The sequence below is a fragment of the Puccinia triticina genome, chromosome 4A (assembly GCF_026914185.1).
Source record: "Puccinia triticina chromosome 4A, complete sequence".
NCBI lineage: Eukaryota > Fungi > Basidiomycota > Pucciniomycetes > Pucciniales > Pucciniaceae > Puccinia > Puccinia triticina.
In genome coordinates, this window is record NC_070561.1 from 2,923,258 (window position 1) to 2,946,958 (window position 23,701).

Below are 23,701 nucleotides of genomic sequence, written 5' to 3' on the forward strand. Positions count from 1 at the left end.
CGACCGTGCTGCTTGGCCTCACTTGCCAGCTCGTCCGCGAGCAGGCAGACCTCGCCGAAACGCCCCAGTCGCTCGAGGCGGCCCACCCACGGAGTATTCTGTCCACGGGGTGAGAGTAGTCGAAGAGCACTGAGACCCGAAATGGTGCAGCCCTACGAGGGGATTCAAGGGCTTCCCAGCGCGATGTCGCGTCTGCAAGAGAGGATCGAGCTGTGAACTCGCCCTTTTTCTTGCGAGCCAACGAGATCCTGCTGCGGGACATGGGTTTGACTCTCGGCGCCGCCAGCGCCTTGTGTCTTAGGGCATCTTATCTCTACCTCCCCGAGCTGCCCGGGCGAAAAGATATGCCCCCCTGACATAAGGCTCTGGCAGCCCCGAGGTTCACATGTGAGATGGCAAGAAGCAAGGCCACTAGTCCACGGCCTAATTCTCTCCGAGCATGATTTAAGTCTGAGTGTGATGGTCCGTCGGGCAGATTGGACAGCGCGCTAGGAAGCCCTTGAGTGTGAGTTCTCTTGTAGGACGAGTGTATTTTACATTTTGTAAAATGCAGCCGCTTCCCTGAAGGGATTACTTCCAGTTGAAGAGGTCATAACTTCATGTCAAAGAACTTGAGGAAGCCCTTCCATTTAAAGAAGTCATACAACCTCTTTCACCAGAAGGATACCCTTCCACAAGACGTTGTAGGCTCTTCAAGAAGAAGGAATCTTCTCCGGTTCAAGAGGTCTGCAGGGTTTCATTCTACGCAAAGAGGTTATACAACCTTGTAGACCTGAAGGGATTCCTTCCACCGAAGAGGTTGTGTGACCTCTTTGAACAAAGGGCCTGACAAAGAATTGTTGTGGCGTCGACACTGCAACCGCTGTGCTACGCTATGAAAAGCGGCCAATTAGCGCCCGCTTTTCCTGGCACCAGTCATGATAGCGGCAGATGCCAACCGCTATCTTCAGCGCCAGCGCAGGAAAAAGCTGCTCCACGTATCTTGAACTCCGATTTTTTTCCAGCGCTCAGTGTAGCAAAATGCCGCTGACAAGCTTGCTAAATTCTCAGAATTTTTTCTCTTAGAACAGTCAGCAAAAAGTGCAACAGGCCATCTGCTGTTACGAGAACTAGCAAAGTGGGCCCAAACCTGCTGCGCCTTTGCTACGCCACTTTACGTGAGCAATGCAGACATTTGATCAAGTTGGTAGTGATGCTGTTTCTTTTAGTGCTCGTGATAAAAAGTCGAAATTAGTATTAGGGTTTTTGCCGGCAAACTAACAATTACAACATCACACATATTCAAGTACAAGCAAAAAGACGTGTTGTTTTTTGGTATAAGTGGATGTCCAAGGCTTCATGTGTAAAATGATATTAATAGAAAATTAGTCGGGAACATAAATTATGATTGAAATATCATCAGGCGTTAGGACCAAAGAGCCTGCATAGCCAAACGGCACTGCATTAGCTGGTTTGTAAAAAAAGAGACCACCGGTCCTCCGGCAATTAGTGGTAAGAAGGCTTCGCGAACCCCAGTCGAGATGAACCAAACTGCGAAGCAAAAATCCAAGAATTATTAAATCACAAATTTCCACAAGTATTCAAAGAAGACTCACATCAAAGGTCGTGTAATAGCTCTTCATGAAGGAAATGCCTGGATTGGAGTTGGATGAAGTTTATGTTAGGGTGGCCCAGATGGAAGTTGTCAAGGACGTCATTGTTAGATCCACCCACCTAAGATCCAGTTACCACCCGTCTGGCTTCCAAAAACGGCTCCAACACAGCGGTCACTTTCAGGGGAAACTTTACCAAGCTATGCCAGATTCACAAAAATCATCAGTCATCAGCTCATCGGTTCTTGGCAAGGAAAAGAACGCCAGGGGCCAAAGACGTTTCATTCGCGAGGTTAGCAAAAAGCAAGACTCATTAATACTCACGTTCATATCCAGCTCGTTTACGCCAAGCTCAATCCCATTTCCAAAATCGAATACCATTTTGACGCTCTGTGAACAAGGGAATGTATAGAATCCGTCGCCTGATTTCATCTGCGAATTGGGTATATTATCCCAGAAGCTTTTAGCCTGCTCGGCGGGAGCAGCAATGTAAGTCGTCCCACTATCTACAATTGCGGCCGTGCTAGGTATATCCACTCGGAATTTGTCTTCCTTGCCGTTGTTGCAATACACATTCAATAGCTGAACTTGCCAATAGGTTCTCGAAGTCAACGGGATCCATTGGAAATCTCCGTGGAATTTTTCGGGATTCTGACCCCCCATGAAAAGTTCGGACTTGTGGTGAGATTTGGTGGAAAATCTGGAGCAAGTGTAGATAGTCAACCGCGAAAACGAAAAAAAGAAGAAAAAAAAACATTAATGATTCAGCTAGATCCAAGTATGATTTGTACTTCCAGAAAATTAATGCGATAACTGACCTTCCCATGGCAAATGAAAACATTTCGGAGTCAACAGTATTGTTCAACTTTTGGTTTTGTGTCATAGCGTTGTAAAACCAGGGCTTCTTATGGCTAGTTGCGATAGACTCGAACGCTATCGATTGATTTTGAATAGAAAAACATAATCAGCCGGTTTTTCTTGTGTTACTTCAACAATTGCGAAGGTTAAATAAGGGGCACCTGGGACTGACCTAAACCGAGTACCCCATCAGCTGGATCATTTGGCCAGTCCTCCGAGAGCACATCACAAACACCGAAAGCTTGCCCAACCACACCATATCCCGAAACCGACACAGTATCTTCAAACAAAGCTCCACTTACTCCACCTACGCCATAAGAAATTCGGAATGGCGAGGATAAATCCTTAGATGTAGATGATTGTTTAGAGTCATAAAACGCATGCTGGTGTGAAGAGCCCCGACCGCAATTCTTTTTACAACTCTTATCTTTAATCCACTGGTGGAAATATAGCCCGACAAAAAATAAAAATAAAAGAATTGTCAAACAGAAAGTTAGTCGGATTGTATCTTCAAAAATACGGCAACAAGGGTTCAAGGGTAAAACTTACCATATCTGAGGAGCCCGTGTCAAAGTCGATCATGAACGCCTGCGGGGGTGTTCCTACATCAATCTGACCGTAAAATTCAATATCCCCAGAGCCCGAAACGCTGTCACGAAGAAATGTGCCGCTGAGATTGGGTGATGGGTAAGTAGAACGCTGAGGTGAGTGAGTGTGAGCTTTTGCGAAAATTTTCTGGTGTGAGCTGAAATGTCTTGAATGTTTCGGTGACGCCACAGGTGACTCTTGAGCTTCCGTCGAATTCTTGGTTTGAGTTACACGCGCTCGTGAAAGGAGTTTTTGGTCCGAAGAAGCAACACGGAGACGAATGTATTTGGACCCCCTAAGCAAACCGAGCTTTGCGAAAGCGGCGCCTTTCGATAGCTCTCCAGCTTGAGTGACATCGGCAGCGATCGTTGCAAGCTGTCCATTGTGCGTGCTAGCTGTTCGAAATTTGCTGCTGACCAAGTTGGTAGGCAGGCCCCCAATGTTCATATTTTTTTCAGTCTCGTGGTCAGATCTGTCAGCTACCTTTCTCATAGTATCAGGCAGGCTGGTGGTCGCTATCCACCGTCGAGACTCTGCAGGCTTCACGAAAGGCGTTTGTGGGTCCGTCCGGCCATATCTTTCGGTAGCCCGTCTTGCGGTATTCCTCAGTTGAGACCAATCCACTACATTCTCGATGATTCGCGATCGGGGTAGATGCTTTTGTGCAAGCCCAGGAATAGCACTAGGCTTAGGATGTAGTTGTATGGCCACCTGAGCAGTCGCTGCGTCCAAGGCCAGCAGAAAATAAACAAGTGCCTTCATTCTGTGCGCTAATGGCGGATGTGAATATGCTGGTGATAGGGGACTGAGGTGGCTTTTAATTTTTCGTTGTCGGGACAGATTAAGGTGATTTCTAGAACCAACAATTAACAGATCGTCAAACTCGAAAGGTGTTTTGAAGTTACCCTAGGATGTGATTATTGATGGAAAGATAGTGGGCTATAGTTTATAGCATAAATAAAGAGTGGAGAGATGCGCGCGAAATAAGAACGGAATTAGTTTTGATTGGCAAGAAAGGAACCATGAAGTTAACATCTTATATGATCCACCTTGTGAATGTGCTGACTCGATGCTCTCTCAATCCAAGGCTGCCTCCGGCCCGCTAGTCTATGCCATCAACAGGTACTCCGGGTGGGCTGGCAATGCCCATGCACTCGAGCGCTCATGTATTGGCAATAGGAAAGGCAGTCGGGTGTCGTCGAGGTCCTAGGATAAGGACGCGTGGAGTCGGGCATGCAGGACGCGACGGACCGCACAGACGTTGGAGTATGTACACCACCGGCGCAGGTCAACGTTCTGTTGACAACCTGCCTCCGCGTCCCCCGAGCGTTGATTTCCTCCGCAGGGGACAACGTTCTGACGCTGTCAGAAATTACCACGAAAGAAATGGTTGGCGTGGTTTTGGTTGCCACAACGGAATCCTGGCGGAGAGGGGCGGACGCACCGACGTTGTTGGACCAGCAAGGGTTCTCCACATTCGTTTAGCTGGTTTTTTGTATGACCAAAGTCCTACTCGCCTCCTTAACTTTGCTCTGGCCTTCGTGCTACCCTTTTCGGTTTATCTTGAGAGGAACGCGTGTTCTCCTTGCTCATCTACCCGCCCTGGAGATGATACTGAGATCCGCCAGGCGCGGAGCTAACGTAGCTAGGTCTTTAGGACGGAAGGTTGGATGTAGGCCCACTTCCCTTTTCCTCTCTGTTTCCTGAAGAGTTCCGCTCGGATCATCTCCTTTGCTTCTGAAGGCCCGGCCAAGCCGCTTGACCACTGCAAAAATAACTTGGTCAACTGCTTGCAGTTGACATGCAGGATACTCAAGCCAAGCTGCCATTGTAACTCCACATGAATGCAGAAGTGCCTTTGTTGGCACAGTCACTGTGCAAGGTGCACAGTGACTGTGCATTGAAGCTTTGGTTAAGTCAAACCTTGAGTAAGGCTGGTGTAACACCACAAGCTTCCTCAGAGTTGCCGCATGTCAACTGCTCACAGTTGACACAGTTTTTTTTGCAGTGGACCCGCCCTGATATCCGGCTCGTCAAACTGTTCAATGCTCCCAAACGGGAACTCCCGACGCACAGGCACAAAAACCCCTGCTCAGTGCTTGCAGGCCCTGTATCATCGGAGGGCACTTAAACACCCCCCGCGCCTGTGGCCCCTCCGTTGAAAAACCCTTTAATAGTTATATTATTTTTACTTACATACCACACTCCCTGGGCGCGCTACCTATTGCCGTCGCCGGTGTAGCTAGAAGAGATCATATCCCTTGGCATCCCCGCACCTGACAATTGGGGGTCTGGCGGGGAAATCATCCCAAAAACCATACCAACCTTAGTTTTTTGTCTATCCAACGACTAACCAAACCTAAATCACATCCTAAGTGTATCCCGCTTCTATAACCTTTTAGACTTTTTCTAAAAACTCCGAGCTATATCACACTCTTAAACTTAGGCCCTGTTTGGACGCCTGGTGTGATATTATAAATCACATAATAATATACATAACACAAAAGTGAGAAGCCAATTGTCATAAAATCAATTATGCAACCAGCACATTTACGACAGGTCTGTTTGGCGCGTCCACTCAATAATCACATGGTACACCTGGGGAGTCCATCCACGGGGAAATAACGCGGAATCCACGAGGACTCCACATGGTAGCCGCGCGCCAGGTTGGACCAGGGAATCACGGGTTCACCACCGGGAGAATCACCCGTGGATTCCACGGCAGATTTCGGCACCGCGTGGAATCCCCGTGGATTCCCTGTGATCACAATGTGAAGGTCGGGCCCACGGGTCCTTCAACTGTGGACTCCCCGTGGATTTGCCATGATACCCACGGGCCGGTTGAGCCCACGAGATGCCATCCTGAGCTGATGACATGTACACCACGTGCGTCAGCTTCCCGTGGGGACCACCAACGGTGGTCCTGTGCTCCAGGGAGGTAACCCAGGAGGGGGGGCGGAGCGGATCAAATCCGTGGGTAAAATATTGCATAATATGGTACCACCAGGGTACTATATGCTGCATTGCATCCCATTGGCCATCGAAGGAATATCATAAATAGAAATATAATAATAAAATTAAACAAAAAAGTAGGAGATTCAGAAGGTGTCTGCGAAGACACCTTTGTCTTCGTCCTCGGGGTCCTCCTGGGCTTGGCGCACCAATATCTCCTCCACCTCTTCCTCTGAGGGGAGGGATACCACAATGCCAGCGAGATCTTTTGCGGTCTTTGTACCGTCAAAAAGCTCCCTGTCATATGCCAAGACGAGATGCCCGTACCTGATAGGATCATTTTGATCAGACCGTGTAACCGAGAAACAAACTGAGAAACTGGCTTGCTTACGCTGATTTGTAGTCCCAAGACTTGCGTCACATCGCCTCCAGGTGTCAATTGATTTGCTCCCAAGGTGATCAAACTAAGGTTGTCGTACAATCCTGTTGACGTTGGATGTACATATGTAGCCGAAGATACGCCATCCGCACAACCAACCTTACATTGATGGAGGCGGCGACTTTGGCGCGGCTCATGAGTGCGTGTCTGGGTGAATATTCTCGCAGGACCTGTCTCAATCACATATAATGTGGCCATCAGCCCGAGAATGGATCAGTCCGCAAGTAAAGAGGCCAGAAGGGACTTACACTGACAACAATGTCTGTGATGGGTGGGATTGCCACTCCAGTTCCCCGTCCACCTTGCCTTGCGCCAACCATAATCTAGTATGCTTTTGTATCAGTAATGTGTTTTTGTGATAAAGAGATACGGGTTTACTTCGCGCACGGAGCGAAACTCGTTGCGCACGGGAATTTCCGTTGACTCGACGTCACGTGACGTCGGGCCCCCCTCCGTGCGCGCCACCAGCTCCCCTCAAAAAACTATCCGCACACGGGGGTGCCTTGCGGTGACACTGACAGGTGGCCGGGGTGAAGCACTCCGGCCATCCGGAGGAAACAATGCCCTCGATGACCGGCACAGACCGGTCATTGAGAGGGTATATCACATCTCTCTCGATGACCGGCATTCCGGTCATCGAGAGGACACATCCACCGGTACAAACCGGTCATCGGGAGGCTACAATCCTCTCGATGACCGGAATAGACCGGTCATCGGGAGGCTACATCCTTCTCGATGACCGGAATAGACCGGTCATCGAGAGGCTACATCCCTCTCGATGACCGGAATAGACCGGTCATCGAGAGGCTACATCCCTCTCGATGACCGGAATAGACCGGTCATCGGGAGGTTACATCCCTCCCGATGGATGACCGGAGTAGACCGGTCATCGAGGGGACACATCCCTCTCGATGACCGGTCTAGTGAGAGGTCACATCCCTCTCGATGACCGGTCTATGCCAGTCATCAAGAGGGATGTGTTCTCTCGATGACCGGAATGCCGGTCATTGAGACAGATGTGTTCTCTCGATGACCGGAATGCCGGTCATTGAGAAAGATGTGTTCTCTCGATGACCGGAATGCCAGTCATTGCGAGAGATGTATCCTCTCGGTGACCGGTCTACTCCGGTCATCGGGAGGGATGTAACCTCCTGATGACCGGTCTATTCCGGTCATCGAGAGGGATGTAGCCTCCCGATGACCGGTCTATGCCGGTCATCGAGAGGGATGTAGCCTCCCGATGACCGGTCTATTCCGGTCATCGAGAGGGATGTAGCCTCCCGATGACCGGTCTGTACCGGTCATCGAGAGAGATGTGATCTACCCTCCCGATGACCGGTCTATTCCGGTCATCGAGAGGGATGTAGCCTCTCGATGACCGGTCTGTACCGGTCATCGAGAGGATTGTAGCCTCCCGATGACCGGTCTATTCCGGTCATCGAGAGGGATGTAGTCTCTCGATGACCGGTCTGTGTCGGTCATCGAGGGTTTTGTTTCCTCCGGATGGCCGGAGTGTCTCAACCCGGCCACCTGTCACCGCACGGCACCCCCGTGTGCGGATAGTTTTTTGAGGGGAGCTGGTGGCGCGCACGGAGGGGGGCCCGACGTCACGTGACGTCGAGTCAACGGAAATTCCCGTGCGCAACGAGTTTCCCTCCGTGCGCGAAGTAAACCCGAAGAGATAAGAGAATGATAGATACAAACCAGTTTGGCGAGCCCGCTTTTCTCGTATTTCAGTAATTCTTGGATGAGGAGTGAGACGGAGTTGACAGCAGTATCTTCTTGATCGGCATATTCTGCCGGCAAGTAAGTTGCCTTCCAGTCGTTGTCCATTGCATCGACTTCTTCCTGCAGCAGACCAAGTTCTCAGTCGACTGCGGCAAGGAGGAAGGAAAGGAAGGAAGGCGGCTTCCTTACCTTGATTAAGACTAGCGGGGTTCTGGGAATGAGAGCGCGGCTTGCGACGGTATGCGTTCAACCATAAGCCTCAAGATGCGGCAAGACGAGTTTTTGCCGCGCTTTGGTGTGAATAAAGTTCTGATTCATGTTGAACAGAAACAGCCGTCAGCCGTCAGCAATGCTCGCGTTGGGGGTTAGCAACAAATAAGGACTGAGCTCACTCGGGCTTCGCGATGGTAAACAAAACCCCTGGCTTGCTCAGGGGGGGGATTAGCAACAGGGGCTGGGGTGGGATCAAGCGGATGATCGGACGGGAGAGTTTCAAGTCGGTGTTGGATCCATACCATGTACATGAAGACACCCATCAAGCGATTGGGCTCAGGGAGCTGGGCTACTTCCCGGAACCGCTCCATCTGATCTGCGGGGAGCGCTAGTTCCTCAGCGAGTCGCATAAGGGTCATGGTGTCAGCATGATCTGACTCTCGGGAAGTGGTGGTCAGCTTGGTTTTGGGTGCACCAGAACCAGAATCTTGGTCTGCGTGATTGTTGTCGGTGTGGCTGGCTGCATCATTGCTGCAAAGATCAGGGATGATCGGGGCGGGCTCAGCATCAGGGATGATTGGGGCAGGCTCAGAATCAGGGATGATTGGGGCGGGCTCAGCATCAGGGATGATTGGGGCGGGCTCAGCATCAGGGATGATCGGGGCTGGCTCAAGATCAGGGTTGATCAGGGCGAGCACGGCAAGACGGGCCTCGGCATCCAACTTGGGATGGATCGCTGGGGAATGGTTTTGTATTGGACTCCTGGCTACGTAAGGCGCGGCTGCCAGTCGGGCGGGGCTGATGATTGCTGACGCAGGTCGCATGGCCCCAGTGGCTCCTGCTGAATGGGGAAAATAAAGGTCAGCGTTTGATATACACATACAGAGAAAACAACAGGCCGTGAATTTCAAACATACCTGTACCTACAGATGGCGTTGGGCGTGGGTGGAATCGGACTGTAAATGGACCTCTGGGCAAAGATCGGGACACCATATGGTGTATCAGACTCTGAGCACTTCGGATGCGGGGATGACGGACGGAGCAGTGGGTGGGGGATAACTCACTCTGACAGGTTTATCTCCTCTTTTATGGTGACGGGCGAGATGAGTTGGGCCGGCCTTGGTGGGACTTGCTTGGTGGGAGGTGGAGTTCGCCGCAGATGGGATGGTCGGACCAATCCTTGATCGGAATCTTGAGAGTGGGATCTCACACCATTTGAAATGGTACCCGTGATCACCACGTGATTATATCACATGAATCCCACGGATCCCCATCCCATTTGTGCTTGCCCCGTCACTTCCTTCCCTTTTGAAGTCAAAGCTCACCTGGGATCAATCACCCAATCCACCTACAGTCTCTTTAATCCATTGACTTGACTGCACCAAAACAACATCCCCCCATGTTATTTTTTCTTTATACCATAAAATAAGCCATTGAATGCTCCCCCCAAAACTATTTCTCTTAAGAACATAAAACATTGAATATCATATCTTATATAAAACATTACTTATCTTATATATATTTAAATTGGAACCAAAACAACATCCCCCCAAGTGATTTTTTCTTTATACCATAAAATCTAAATTGGGAGAAAGTTGGAGCAGCATCAAGAAAAGAAAATTCTGATCTAGTAAAAAATTGACAAATCAAGGATAGAAAATTTAGATATTGTAAAAAATTGACAATCCAAATGTCTGAAACAGCAGGTATGGCTTCCCATGCATTTTGGTTACTTGTATTGGCTCTGATTTCTCCTCTGATTTATCTCGATATGGAATGGGAATGGCAGGATTCTCAACCATTATAGATGCTCAAGGTGATATAACATATCAATGTAATTACTGTCATGGCCATAGAATGAAATTAGTTGACAAGCACTTGAACTCAGCAAAACACCAAAATGCCGTCCGGCAGCATGTGATGATGAGTCAATTACGAATAAGTCAGCCAATCAACTCTGCGCCTGTGGTAGAGCGTGGGTCCTCAGATATGGATTTGGACCATACCTGGCCAGCTCAAGATTCTTTTGATACTGAACTCCACTTCCCCCAGGTGATCCAGCCTGAGTATGTCATCAGAGATGATGATGATGTAGGATTTGGCTCAGATTCATCTGGGGGGCATGAGGCCCCATAAGAGTATTCTGATGAATTTCTCTCTTGGGATATGTTTGGAGAATCAATAATTGAACAACGTGAAGAGGCCATAAATCTTGCAAAAGCACAAGAAAAACTCCAAGCAGGTGGTGCACCAAAGGTCAATTGGGATCCATTCAACAGTGAGGAAGTAAGACCTACTACTTGAGATTGTGTTTCTATCATTTGACTCATGATATTTCTGCATCTTACTTTCCAGGATTTGATAGCATGCCTCATTATGGTATATTTGCACACTCTTATGTCACGTGTAACATACCTCCAACTTAAGATTATCCTAAAAATGAAGAAATTAGCTCTGCCATATTGGGATGCTGTACGTAATTCAAGAGAAAGAATAAGAAAGCTCCTGAACTTTGTCAATAAGGAATCTATCAGTGTGTGGGATAATAAGATATTCCACATTAGTGTCAAAGGAATCTTGTCTAATGTAGTTAATTCTTTGACTGTAGAAGCAATGATTATTGAGCTGATTTCATTTTCTTCCTTTTCATAGGAATTGCTGAATCCATATGTGAATGGGCATCTTGAATTTTATCCCCATGACCCATGTGGCGATCCAATTGACAGCCTTTGTCAAAGCTTCAAATGGAGAGAAGATCTACCACGTGACATCCAGGTGCAAATGGTGCACATTGAATCAAAGCATTTTTACATATATGAACCCACACAGCTGAAATCAGGTGAAGTGGTGATTCCCACCTTTCTTACAAGGCCAAGGGGAAGTTGTATTCAAAATGCTATTCACCAGAATTTATGCCACATGAAACTGGAGATGCATTTGATATCATTATACTGACGGATATTAAATTCACTGAAACCCAGCACCAGCGGGTTGTTGATATCAATGATTTTGACAAGGTTTATTCAGAAATCTCAGAAATTCCCATGGGAGATGGCACATACATTACAATAAAAATTGGTGATAATCTTTATGGTGAGTGCATCAATCATTATATACAACAAGCGTGATTTGGTAATTTGATCAATATTGTGTTCATAGAAGAAGATAACAGTGGAAAAAGAATCCAAATTGAACTCCCCAACCCTTGGTGGAAAAAGGCCCAAAACTGCATCATCCGACACGTACCACTTACACTCTATGCAGACGACACATCTGGTAATTGCTCCAAACAATGGAACAAACATATATCATATTATTTCACTTTGTCAGGACTACATCCACACTGGTCAAATCAGGAGTAAAATTGTCAATTTGTGGCCACCTCCAATGTAGCAAGTTGCATGGAGTTGGCAGATCCAATTATTGAGGAAATTAAGTAAGTTGTTCATTATTTTTCCATTTAAAAATCATGATCAGCATCATGTTGACACTTGTGGAATTACTTATTATTCCTTCCAGTGATATGAGCATCAATGGCCATTTTGCTTATGATAGCATACTGAATCAGAGGGTACTAATTATGAGTTTTGTACTAGTAGCGCTTGGGGACTCTCCAATGCATGCAGAAATGACCAGTACACCCATGCCTGCAAATGCCAATAGTCCTTGCTGTATGTGTCAACTTTTGGTGGTAAGGAAGGAGGATAAGTCACTCGTGGCTTATGTGAAAGATTTTTTCCGATTGACCACAGGGGGACATGTGGTAAGTAGTTCAGTAAATTCATTTTTAGTATGCATGGATGTGACCTGACAATCACCTTCAAGCCCCCCCCCCTCCACAAAAGTGGGAAGAAACCATATCATCCATAAAGAAATGTTGGCAAGAATCCAAAGATGAAGCAAAGACCGCATACAATGACAAAACCAAAGCAAAAGGTCTTAAGGACAACATAAATGTGGAATTTGTTGAGAGGTACCACCAGAGAAATAAGCCAGGTCAAAAAGAAGAGATAGAAGCCATAGAGAAAGAGTGCCCAGACAGGCTGTATAATTGTTTCTACACTTTAAAGGGTGAGCCTCTCTGATGAAAATTTACATCTGTTTGATACTGATAGCCTCCAAATTTGGAACAGGATTTGATGGATGTAAAGATACGCCTGTAGAGATCTTGCATGTATTACAGCTTGGAATCATTTGATACCTTCTGCGTGACTTCATGGAAGGCCTTGGGGAGGCAGGCAGACGGAAATTGGAGGGAAAATGGGAGTCTTTCAACAAAGGCGCACTAAATATTCCTTCTTTGAGGGGGGTGTTTATGGTCACCCACTACAAGAGTTTCATTGGAAAGCATATGAAGATTGTGGTTCAAGCTGCCCCGTTTGTCTTCTTTCCATTTATGAACAGGCAGCAAAGGGATATATGGATGTTGTTGTGTTACCTGTGTACATATGTATACCAAACAAAAATTGACAACATGGAAACATACATTGAAGATCTGCAACATCATATTGATATATTCCTGTATCATATATTGAGAATGAATGCACAGTGGGTCAATAAAGCTAAATTCCATATGCTCCTCCATCTTCCCAAATCGGTCAGGCGGTTTGGTCCACCTAGCTTGTTTCCATCTGAGAAATTTGAATCATACAATGGAATAATGAGGAATGCTTCAATTCATTCCAACCGTCAAGCCCCAGGGAGGGACATAGCAAACACCTTCTCAAATTATCAAGCAATGAGGCTCATACTGTCCGGTGTTTTGCTCTATAATTATGTCAAGAGGTATTATTTCTGACCTTCAAAGGAGATCACTCATATATTCAAATTCAATAAAGAGGTACAAAAACTCATGGGGATTGACCTTTCAGAACCCATAAGGTATCCAATATTGTACAATGAAGCAGTGCCTCAAAATGAAGTGGCTATTCCAAGTTTCCTTTATGAGAATTTCCCAGAAATAAAGTGGAAAAGGGTAACAAGTATCAAAACTGGAGAGCATGATATAGTCCAGACAGGCATTTTTGTATTGGTAAGTATGAAATTTGTAGTATGAAGATGACCAACATATACTTATCAATCCAATGGCACATGTAGATACGCAGGCCCAAGAAATATCCCATTGTTGGATCTGTGATTTCAATTTGGCAAGCAGAACATTCATCAAGTACCTTTTTTGTAGAAGTCCACACTTACAAATCATCTGGAGTACATGCTTTTTATCAAATGCGGGAATACCAGGCCACAAATACATATCTCTATGTCAGAGCTGTTGTGAGTCAACCAATTTGTGTGGCTTTCAAATCACATATATATTCTACAAATCTGACCGAGAATTTGTGTGAAAGGATGTAATTTGTTGTCTCAATTTCCAGCATAACTGCAATGACGCCGGGTGCCAGGTAGTTCATGAGAAAACAGACAGAGTAGGTAGGCAAGAAGGCCAAACCTCCAAGTATAATGTCAAGCATGACCACAGCCAAAATCATAGTTATATACTTAATGCATGTTCATTAAGATGATCAATGATATACCACAGGAATGAATCCAGGTTGTCATTTCCCCGAGTTACAGCAGCTGAATGGGAAGATGCCACCAGAAGAGGCATGGAAACGTGGAACAATAAACCTTATCAGCCAAACACAAAAACCAAAAACCCAGCCCAAAAAAAGGGGAACCCCTTGTTAAATGGACAGGTGTTAAATGGACCGGTCCCTCAGACAACCTCAAAAACACCCTCCCAAAAAGATGCGACATCTCTCATAAGTCATCAGAATTTTCAACCTCAGATGAACACATCTTATTCAGTAGCAGCCCCTCAAACCAAACAATTTGTTCAGAATCCTAGTAAATCACAGATAAAGATTAATGCCAGTATTCAAGGGCTCCAAGCTCCCCCTGCGCCACTCATTCACAGTGGGCATGATTCACATTATCCAGGTAGTCAGATGCAGCACAGCCTACTAGGAAACTACTCTCAAAATGCACCACTCCACACTCAGAAAAGAATGGGTGCAAGCATTCCAAATTCTCCTGGTTTTAATGAATCATATTCTCCCCAAACAATTATGCATCATTGTCAAAATGCACCACTCCACACTCAAAAGAGAATGAGCACAAGCATTGAAAATTCTCCCGGTTTAAATGGATCATATTCCCCCCAATCAATTATGCATATGCAGTGTATCCCTTCAAACTTAGCCACACAGTACAGCCAATCAGAAACTGCTAAGAGAAGAAAAAGAATCTCTGATTCAGTATCTGTGTTGAATCCAATATCCATCAACCATAATTCTTTGTACAATCCATTACGTGGCCCAATCTCCAAGTCCATTGACCTCAGACTATCAGAGGTATTAACACCCAAAACTTTCTCAAATCAGCTAGTTAAAGGAGAGGAAACAAACCAAGGAAATAATAAAATATTCAATTCCTCAACATCAACACCCAAGAATTTCTCAAGTCATAGAACACTGTCAGACTCTTTTGATTTAGGACCAAAACCTCATCCACCTGATATGAGAGATGACTACATATGGGAAATTCCAACCCCAATCCAGCCGTGGGTGAAACAAATTTTTAATGTTAAAGGAGATGGGCACTGTGGATTCAGGTCTGTAGCATTCCTTTTGGGAAGAGGAGAAGACGACTATATGAACATATGGCATGAGCTATCAGAAGAGTTGAAGAACAGGAGAGTCTTCTACCAAAAAGCCAACCCTTTCTACACTGTTGAAGAACATTTAAAGATTTTGAATGCGCCGTCTTCTGAACCATGTGGAGTGGAATATTGGATGACAATGCCAGGAATGGGAAAAATTATTTCAAATACATATCAGACCCCGGTTTTTTTCTATTCGCCATATGAAAGTACATCTTTTTTCCCGGACTTTGTTCTACCAAATGACAATCAGCCAATTACATTTGCTTTGATTCCATCAAAGGCACATTTTGTTGCTATCACATTTGTAGATAAGGATCATTTACTAGTCCCAACACCAGCTGGATATGTGGGAGAGACAATTTCAGAAGCACAATTAGCCTGGCGGCAAAAATATCAACACTGCATGGCTAAGCACACCCTAGTGTGCAAAGATGGGGGAGCTTTTGAAAAGACCATCAACACTGTGAAGAAGGAATATGATAGAGTGGTGGCAAAACATGAATTTTTACATGGTAGAGTGGTAGAACAACGTGAATATTTGAAAAAATTGCAGAAAAAGAAATGAATGCAATGCCTGATACAGTAAGCAATCAAGACTGCGTAGTTGATTTCTTAGTTAGTCTTATTGTTTGATCTATAATTATCAAATAGGATCAGAGTAGCCTAATAAGATAACCAAACAGTTGACACAACGGTGGGCCGCTACGCTACACTACGCTACAGGGCCACTTAGCGTTAGCGTAGTGGCAAAAAGCGCCCGCCCATTTTGAGTAGCGTTAGCGCGCTGTTAGCGCCGCTACGCTGCGCTACGTTTCAGCGGCGCTAACAGCGCGCCAATTTTTTGTTAGTGTTAGCGCGCCGCTACAGTCACTACGCTGCGCTACAGCACTTTTAGCGGAAAAAAGGCCTTTTTTTCAGCTAAAAGCACTGTGGCGCACCGTAGCGCGCGCTCTTTTGCGCCCTGCGTGTGTAGCGATAGCGCAATTGCGCGCATCTGCGCTAACGCTACGCTAACAGCTAAATTAGCTGCGCACCCTTTGCGCGTAGCGTTAGCGCAGAAAGGCACAATTCCGCTAACGCTACGCTAAAATTTAGCGGAATTCCGCTACGCTACGGTTAGCGTAGCTGGCCCACCGTTGGTTGACAGGTGTTTTTATGAAAAAGTATATGATTGTTTTGAGAAAATATGATGTGAATCTTATAATAACAATGATTGGAGTCCATCTGCCACATCAGTTCAGAGTGCCTCCTCCCCAGCTTAGAGTGCCTTTGCCACAGCTTAGAGTGCCTCTACCACAGCTTAAATTTGACCTCCATTGGACAATCACTAGCAGTTTTAGTTCAATATATATAAATATATATATTACTGAGTAGTTGAAACAGAGACACAAGTAATCTAAGAGCCAGTGTAGAGTGAAAAAACAAGTGTTCATTCATTGGTTTATCATTCCATGGAGTAGTAGATAGAAAGGAGAAAAGTGGAAAATAAAAGCTTCCACTTTTCTATTTTGAGAGGCGGGGTCTTGGTGTTGGTGGAGGAGGATAGTTGGGTGTTTGGGCCCGCTTTCTGAGGGTGCTGTTTGAATCCCAGGAACTTGGGGGACCATCCAACAACACAACATCAGGGAAAACAGGATGTTCTGCGGGCACGGGGGATTCCCGTGAGCTCGGCGGACCATCCAATAACACAATTGGGGGAGCGATCAAGGGAGTCTGGTGAGCTGAGTTTGAATCCCACGAACTTGGTGGTCCATCCAACGTCACCACATTGGGCAAGACGAGTTGCCTTGCAATACCTTGAGCGGTTGGTGGGGGGGATCTGTCGTCCTCAGTTGTATTGCTAGTGGAATCACCGGGTCGGGAGGCGAGTTCATTCACTGAGATTGCCTCAAAGATCAAACCTGTCTTGATAAGATCTGTTGGCGCTTGGATGGGAGGTTCGACAGCCTTCTTGGTAGTGGCCTGGATGGGAGCATCAGCGGCTTTGTTGGTTGGGGTATTGATGGCTGACTCATCTGAGTCGTAATTTTCCGAATGTCTTGCGGGGCTTGAGTGGCTTGACGGGCAAGCCTCATCATCTTCAGAGGGTTGCGCTGAGCTTGAGTGGAATGATGGTCCATCTTCATCATGATAATCCTCTTCATCGGGCGTTGAGCTTGGCGCATTAGAACCTTCACCCAGGACAAAGCACTTGTCACGAGGTGGGAGAGGTTCCCCGTTTGGTATCAATTCTGTGAACGTCGCAAGAGACCCAGCTTGAGCTTTCCAGGTCCACTATAGGACAATAAAAAAACCAGTTAGTTAAGCGGTCCCCCGGTGAAATGAAAGATCTGCTAACATCGTCTGGATCACCAAAGTGGATCGTGGGGTGAGCCATGAACAACCTCAACCACCACTTCTCCGGGGGGACCGAGTCGGAGACCAAACGCGCAAATCGCCTGTATTCCTCGCTAACGTTCATGTTCCAAGGGGGGGGGGCCTCCCGGCCACTCGGAGTATGCGCGCCATTGAAGATTGCCGCCAGATTCTGCAGTTTCCAGGACTTGGGAAAGCGGGAGATCGGGGCGAGTGGCCGCAATGGCTTTCAAGATGCCGCGCTTGAACTGACGGAGCAAGGTGTAGATAAACGGGACCTCACATGGCGGGATGGCGGCGGCTTCTTCATTGTCAGAGCTAATGGCTTCATGATGCCATTTGCTCTCACCAGTGCGTGCCCTCGAGGGCGGGCCATCTGAGTATATTGCGTTCTTGACCCATAGGCGGTACAAAATGTGGATGATCAGGTATCTTTCTTCAGCAGGCATGCTGAGGAAACTGAGGCCGTCGGACTGGGCCGGTTTGTTGGCCATTTTTGGATGGCAGATGCTGAGATGGGGGGAGACCTGGGGACTTTGATGCCCAACAGGTCTCAATGGGCTGCCATTCCACGCCCACAATGGGTGTGAATGCACCAACAGCCAACGGGGAGATCCTGTTGTTGGCTCTTGTCGTTTCCACCGGCGATGCCCCCGTCGCCGTGGTTTCCTCCCACGATGGGTGTGAATGCACCAACAGCCGACGGGGAGATCCCGTCGTTGGCTCTTGTCGTTTCCACCGGCAATGCCCCCGTTGCTGTGGTTTCCTTGTTGTTCAGAACAACGGGGAATCCACGGCTGCCCCTGTGCTGGTGGGCTCCACCGCGATCGCGCAGGCGGCCGTGGAATCCTCGTGATTCTGGACGTGGAAATCACAGGCGGGTGGAGACGACGGGAAAGCTTGTCGTCTCCACGCATTTTCCACGGGAGGGTGGAGACGACGGGGGGAGCAGTGAAATCCACGTGGATTTCACAGAGCCGGTGATCCCGTCGTCTCCACAAACGCGCGGGCCAGGAAGCACCCCCGCCGTGTACTCATTTATTACAAGTCTGTTTGGCAAACCAAAATTCACTCGGTGTCATACACACTCATCACCATCCCTCACAATTTCGCCTCCCAGCATGCTTCAAAAAAAACAACAGTACCAGCTCCGACAAAAGAGGATGGCACTTTTCATCATCATCCTGATTGGCCTCCGTCAGTGGTTGAAGACAATCAAACATCCGTACAACAATAGCATCTTAACACGTCATGAATCTCGATGACCCGACCAGTCATCAAGAGGGACTCTACACCCTCTCGACGACCGGACAAGTCATCAAGAGGGATTCTACACCCTCTCCATGACTGGTTGAAACCAGTCATCAAGAGGGACTCTACACCCTCTTGATGTCCGGTCAACAACTCATTGAGAGGGTGAGTCCCTCTCAATGACCGGATGATTCTACACCCTCTCAATGAGTGGTTGACCGGATATTGAGAGGGTGTAGAGTTGATGTCCGGTCAACCACTCATTGAGAGGGTGAGTCCCTCTTGATGACCGGATGATTCTACACCCTCTCAATGAGTGGTTGACCGGATATTGAGAGGGTGTAGAGTCCCTCTCGGTGACCGGTCAAGCAGTCATTGAGAGGGACCAATCAAGCAGTCATAGAGGGATTCTACACCCTCTTGATGACTGCTTGACCGGTCATTGAGAGGATGTAGAATCCCACTCAATGACTGCGTGACTGCTTGACCGGTCACCAAGAAGGACTCTACACCCTCTCGATATCCGGTCAGCCACTCATCAAGAGGGTGTAGAATCCCTCTCGATCCAGTCATCAAGAGGGACTACCGTCTCGATGAGTGGTTGACCGGACATCAAGAGGGTGTAGAGTCCCTCTCGATCCGGTCATCAAGAGGGACTCACCCTCTCAATGAGTGGTTGACCGGTCACTGAGAGGGACTCTACACCCTCTTGATATCCGGTCAACCACTCATTGAGAGGGTGTAGAATCATTCAGAGGGACTCACCCTCTCAATGAGTGGTTGACCGGACATTGAGAGGGTGTAGAGTCCCTCTTGATGACTGGTTTCAACCAGTCATGGAGAGGGTGTAGATTCCCTCTGTAGCCGTGCTACAATTGGCTACGCGACAGGCGCGCTGTACGCGTGTTAGGTTTTTCCGGCTCCGGCTCCGGCTCCGCACAAGCCAGGAGTAGGGATGAAAGTGGGTCGGGTCGACCTGGCGGGTACCCGACCTGTGTTGGGTCTGGGCACGGGTTTGGGTAGGCCTTTGCCTCAAAAACCAGTTTTTGACCCGACCCGCCACAGACCCGCTAGATTTTCGGGTCGGGTTTGGGCAGCCCTTTTGGCTGTCGGGTCGACCCGCCGACCCAATTACAGACCCGCGCGGCTTAAAAGGTCACATTTATGATTTGGCAGGTGCCCAGCGGCGGGTGCAGGCCGCGGGCGCGAAAAAAATACTGCGGTGCTGTGAATTTTGGGCGCGGGTGTCCAGATTTTGTCCAATTATGCGTAATCGGACAAAAAAACTGTGGTGCTGCGAATTTGATTAACCCCTGCTGGAGGCCAACACTCTAGTCCACAGGGGCATCAGCACTGAATTCACTCAGCAAAGGCAGTGGCTTACCAGTACCGGACAACTCACCATGCCCAGGATGCAAGCCCAATTGCAAAAAGCACCGGAAAGCCCCCTCAATTTCTTTCTTTATGAATAGGTGCTTCATTTTCAATAAAACAAACATACAAGAAGCTATTGAGTAGATAAGAAATTACAGAAATGCATATTATGGATTGACCCGTTATCTGACCCAAGACCCAACCCGGCCCGACCCAAACCCGAATTGATCAAAAGCAGGGTTGGGTTCAGGCAGTGTTAACCAAAATGTGACCCGACCCGCCCCGACCCGCAATTATTTGCGGGTCGGGTTCGGGCACTGTTTTCCAACCCGGTTTCATCCCTAGCCAGGAGTCAGAGGTGCCAAAGCCCCTGCGTACTGCACGCAAGGGGTTGTGGTTTCTGTTTCTTCCTTCTTTTCTCATACCAGGCGTGACCTGTACACGCACGTGTTGTCTGTACCGTTGAATTCCTATTCATTGGTTCTTCTTGTTGTTTGGTTTCCTTTTTCATTGTCGGCCCTCATAAAAGGGCCTCCCTTTGTATGTCTGTTTTCCCCATCCATCCTCTGTTGTTGGAAATCCAGACACCCCTTTCATTAGTCATTTGGCGGTGTGTAGCTTTGCTCCGCCGCAGGCCCATTTCCATAGCCTTGTAGCCTGCCCGACTACAAGTGGTAGCGAGTTCCTTTTACGTTTCTGACGTTTTCGACTCCACTTTTGGCACCATTTTCTCCTATAAAACCAATCATACAACTCTTTAAAATGTAGTCTTTTCTTTGCGCTTCGGCAAATAAAAACGTAAGATTAGATTTCCCTTGATTTAGCCTGGGTAACATTTGTCTCAGTTGGAGTTCCCCAGTCTCTTGTTGACTGGTCCTCTGGGGCAGGGTCCTGCTTGGCGTGCTGCGCGCGCATATGTCTGGTGTTTTTTCTTCACGGTCACTGACGTGTTGAAATTCTTTTTTTTTGTTGTTTTCGTTTCTGTCCGTGATTAGATGCCCGTTGGTCACAGTCCCCCAAGTGGGAAGCAACCTCTTCCTACCGTTGGCGGCAAGGTTGTCCCTCAACCCCCACAGGATGGCGTCCAATACTCGAAACGCAAGGTTGAGGCGATGAACCCAGCCGAGCGTCTGTGGTACGATAACCACCAAGACCTCCCTCAATGCCAGGAGGATCTCATTGGATACAACAACAATGCTGTAAGTCACACTACCACAAATAGTAGTGACGTTGTTAAGATGTTGACCCATTCTTTTGGGCAGATGAATCTCGATGGACCTGTGAAGAAGGAGCCGGCGGATTCCAATCGTTTTGGTCCAGCCCCGCCCGTTGACGCGGAGCCGTTGAAGACCGTGTACAAGGAGGACCCGTTGAAAGTCCTCAAGTACTGGCCTGAGGAGCACCCGAAGTTCAAGGGGCAACCGGGCAATGATGCCGTGACCTGGCTTAGCAGGTTGGCGGTACACCTCAATGATCGCAGCGCCCACCCCGCCATCTGGCACAAGGTCGGCGGCCTCCGTTTGGGTGGTAAGGCCTCAGATGATTACTGCGACGCCGCCCTCGCTGGGACTTGCCCCAGGAATTGGGACGAATTCAAGCACTGGTTGGTTTGTTTAAGCCCGCTAGGTACCAGTCCAGCGGCACTAGCTAGGGAGCTCGGCGCGTTGAAGCAGGGCCCCAACGAGACCCTCCAAGCGTTCTACGCTAGGTATCGTGCTTGGATGTCCCGCGCGAAATTGCACGGGTATCCTTTTGATGCAATCACCAGCTTTGTCAATTGTCTGACGAAGGGGCTCGCGAAACGGGTTTTCAAAGAGATCACCCGGTGCCAGGTTCAACGCACACCATTGGACTTGGATCAAGTTGTTGTTACGGCCATGGAGTACAATAGTGCGTACCGTGGCGACGCCGCCTTAGCTTTGACTTCGACGGCAAGTTCAGGTTCCGGTTCCGGCAAGCGTCAAACCAAAGGTGGCGGCGACAAGGCTGGCAAGAAGAAGCTGTATTGCTACAACTGTTGGTCGAAGGATCACCTTCTTGCGGACTGCAAAGAGCCCAGGACGGAGCGTCAAGCGGCGTACGAGGCTGCCCACCCCCCTACCAATAAGGGGAAGAAAAAAGCTTAGTCAACGTGGAACCGTCTCTCCCGTCGACCTCTGTTGTAGCTACTGTGATCCCCTCCCCCCCTTCTCTTATATCTCGCAATAAACCTCTTGTCACAGTTTCTACTGAGCCTCAGGGTGGAATACCCGCCCCTGAGTTCAGCTGATGCCCCAGGCGTGGGGAAAGCCGCTTCAGTAGAGCCGTCTGAGGACGCCGCTGATGTCGTATATGATAGTTTAAGTTCTGTTCTACTAGCTGCCGCATCCACGGCTGCTGAGTCGAACACGATTCGTGTAGACTTCCTACACAAGGTTGAAGGATGCTTGGCCAGGTTTCTTCTCGACACGGGCGCAGGATTGTCCTATGTGTCTTCTTCATTTGTATCTTCTCATTCTCTTTCCATCTTTTATTCACCCTCTTCGTTCTGCGTCGCCGGCGCTTTTGGTGATAGAATTCAGGATAACCGGCTTGCTAAAGTCCATTTCTCTTTTTCTGAGGTGGAGTTTGTTTGTGTTTGCAGGATCGCGCCGTTAGCTAATTAAGACGTGATACTTGGTCGCGATTGGATCGCGACACACGTTTCGTCGACGGATTGGGAGAACAACTCGTGGCGTCTTAAGGGGCCAGGCGGTAATGTCGTCGTTTTTCAGCCTTCCTTTCCCGCTATCTCCTTGATTCAGGAGACAGTCCTTGCGCCGCTGACGGACGAGGATGAAGTTTTGTTGCCCAAATTTTTTAGGCGTCGTGGCATCTGGGAAGGTGCAGCAGAAAAGCTGCTTGCGCTCACGGAATCGGAGGGCGTGGAAGGCCCGCGTGAAGAACGCCCGGCCAACCTACCCACTGTGTTTGGGAAGGAGAAGTTAGGTGAAGGGCTTCGTGCGCTGATAGCCGAGTTCTCGGACCTCTTTTCCCCCATTGTTAAAGCCTCGACACGCAAACGCGTGATTGAGCACCTTGTTGATACTGGTACGGCCGCGCCTATTTATCAGCCGGTCCGACAACTGTCGCCAGCTCTGCTGGGTACTCTGGAAGAGAGACTCACTGGCCTTCAAGATGCTGGATTTATCCGGCCATCTACGTCGGCGTGGTCTTCACCGATTGTCTTTGTTAAAAATCCTTCCTCCGGGAAGGTAAGGTTGTGTGTTGATTACCAAAAAGTGAATGCTATCACTAAGAAGGACAGACATCCGCTGCCGGTAATTCAGGAGTGTTTTGATGCGCTTCGCGGCGCCAGGTTCTTTTCAAAGATTGATTTGCAGCAAGGATTCCATCAGATGAGGATAGCCCCCAATGATGTACCCAAGACTGCGTTCGGGACTAAATACAGTCACTTTGAGTGGCTTGTAATGCCCTTTGGTTTGGTTAACACGCCCAGTACCTTCCAGCGTATGATGACCCACATCTTGAGGGAATTCATCGATGTTTTCGTCCAAGTATACTTGGACGACATCCTGGTGTACTCTAGGTCCGAGGTTGAGCACCTCGAGCATGTGCGCAGGGTTCTCCAAGTCCTTCGAGACGAGGAGCTGAAATGTTCCGGAGCTAAATGCTCCTTTGGCTTGCGTGAGATGCAGTATGTAGGCC

At 48.1% G+C, this 23,701-nt stretch overlaps 3 protein-coding genes across 3 annotated transcripts; all 3 read right to left on the reverse strand.

Moving 5' to 3' along the window:
• Positions 1 to 1,485: 1,485 nt before the first annotated feature.
• On the reverse strand, positions 1,486 to 3,800 carry PtA15_4A360 (uncharacterized protein; the record flags this gene model as incomplete). The annotated part of the gene is made up of 8 exons (XM_053168236.1): positions 1,486 to 1,530; positions 1,596 to 1,633; positions 1,714 to 1,792; positions 1,917 to 2,292; positions 2,411 to 2,525; positions 2,623 to 2,887; positions 3,000 to 3,447; positions 3,562 to 3,800. The coding sequence occupies 8 exons, from the start codon at positions 3,798 to 3,800 to the stop codon at positions 1,486 to 1,488; spliced, it is 1,605 nt and encodes a 534-aa protein (XP_053019465.1).
• Positions 3,801 to 8,522: 4,722 nt separating this feature from the next.
• PtA15_4A361 (uncharacterized protein) lies at positions 8,523 to 9,363 on the reverse strand (the record flags this gene model as incomplete). The annotated part of the gene is made up of 2 exons (XM_053168237.1): positions 8,523 to 9,211; positions 9,288 to 9,363. The coding sequence occupies 2 exons, from the start codon at positions 9,361 to 9,363 to the stop codon at positions 8,523 to 8,525; spliced, it is 765 nt and encodes a 254-aa protein (XP_053019466.1).
• Positions 9,364 to 16,537: 7,174 nt separating this feature from the next.
• On the reverse strand, positions 16,538 to 17,883 carry PtA15_4A362 (uncharacterized protein; the record flags this gene model as incomplete). The annotated part of the gene is made up of 3 exons (XM_053168238.1): positions 16,538 to 17,308; positions 17,373 to 17,484; positions 17,525 to 17,883. 3 exons carry the CDS (start codon positions 17,881 to 17,883, stop codon positions 16,538 to 16,540), a joined length of 1,242 nt encoding a protein of 413 aa, XP_053019467.1.
• Positions 17,884 to 23,701: the final 5,818 nt, after the last annotated feature.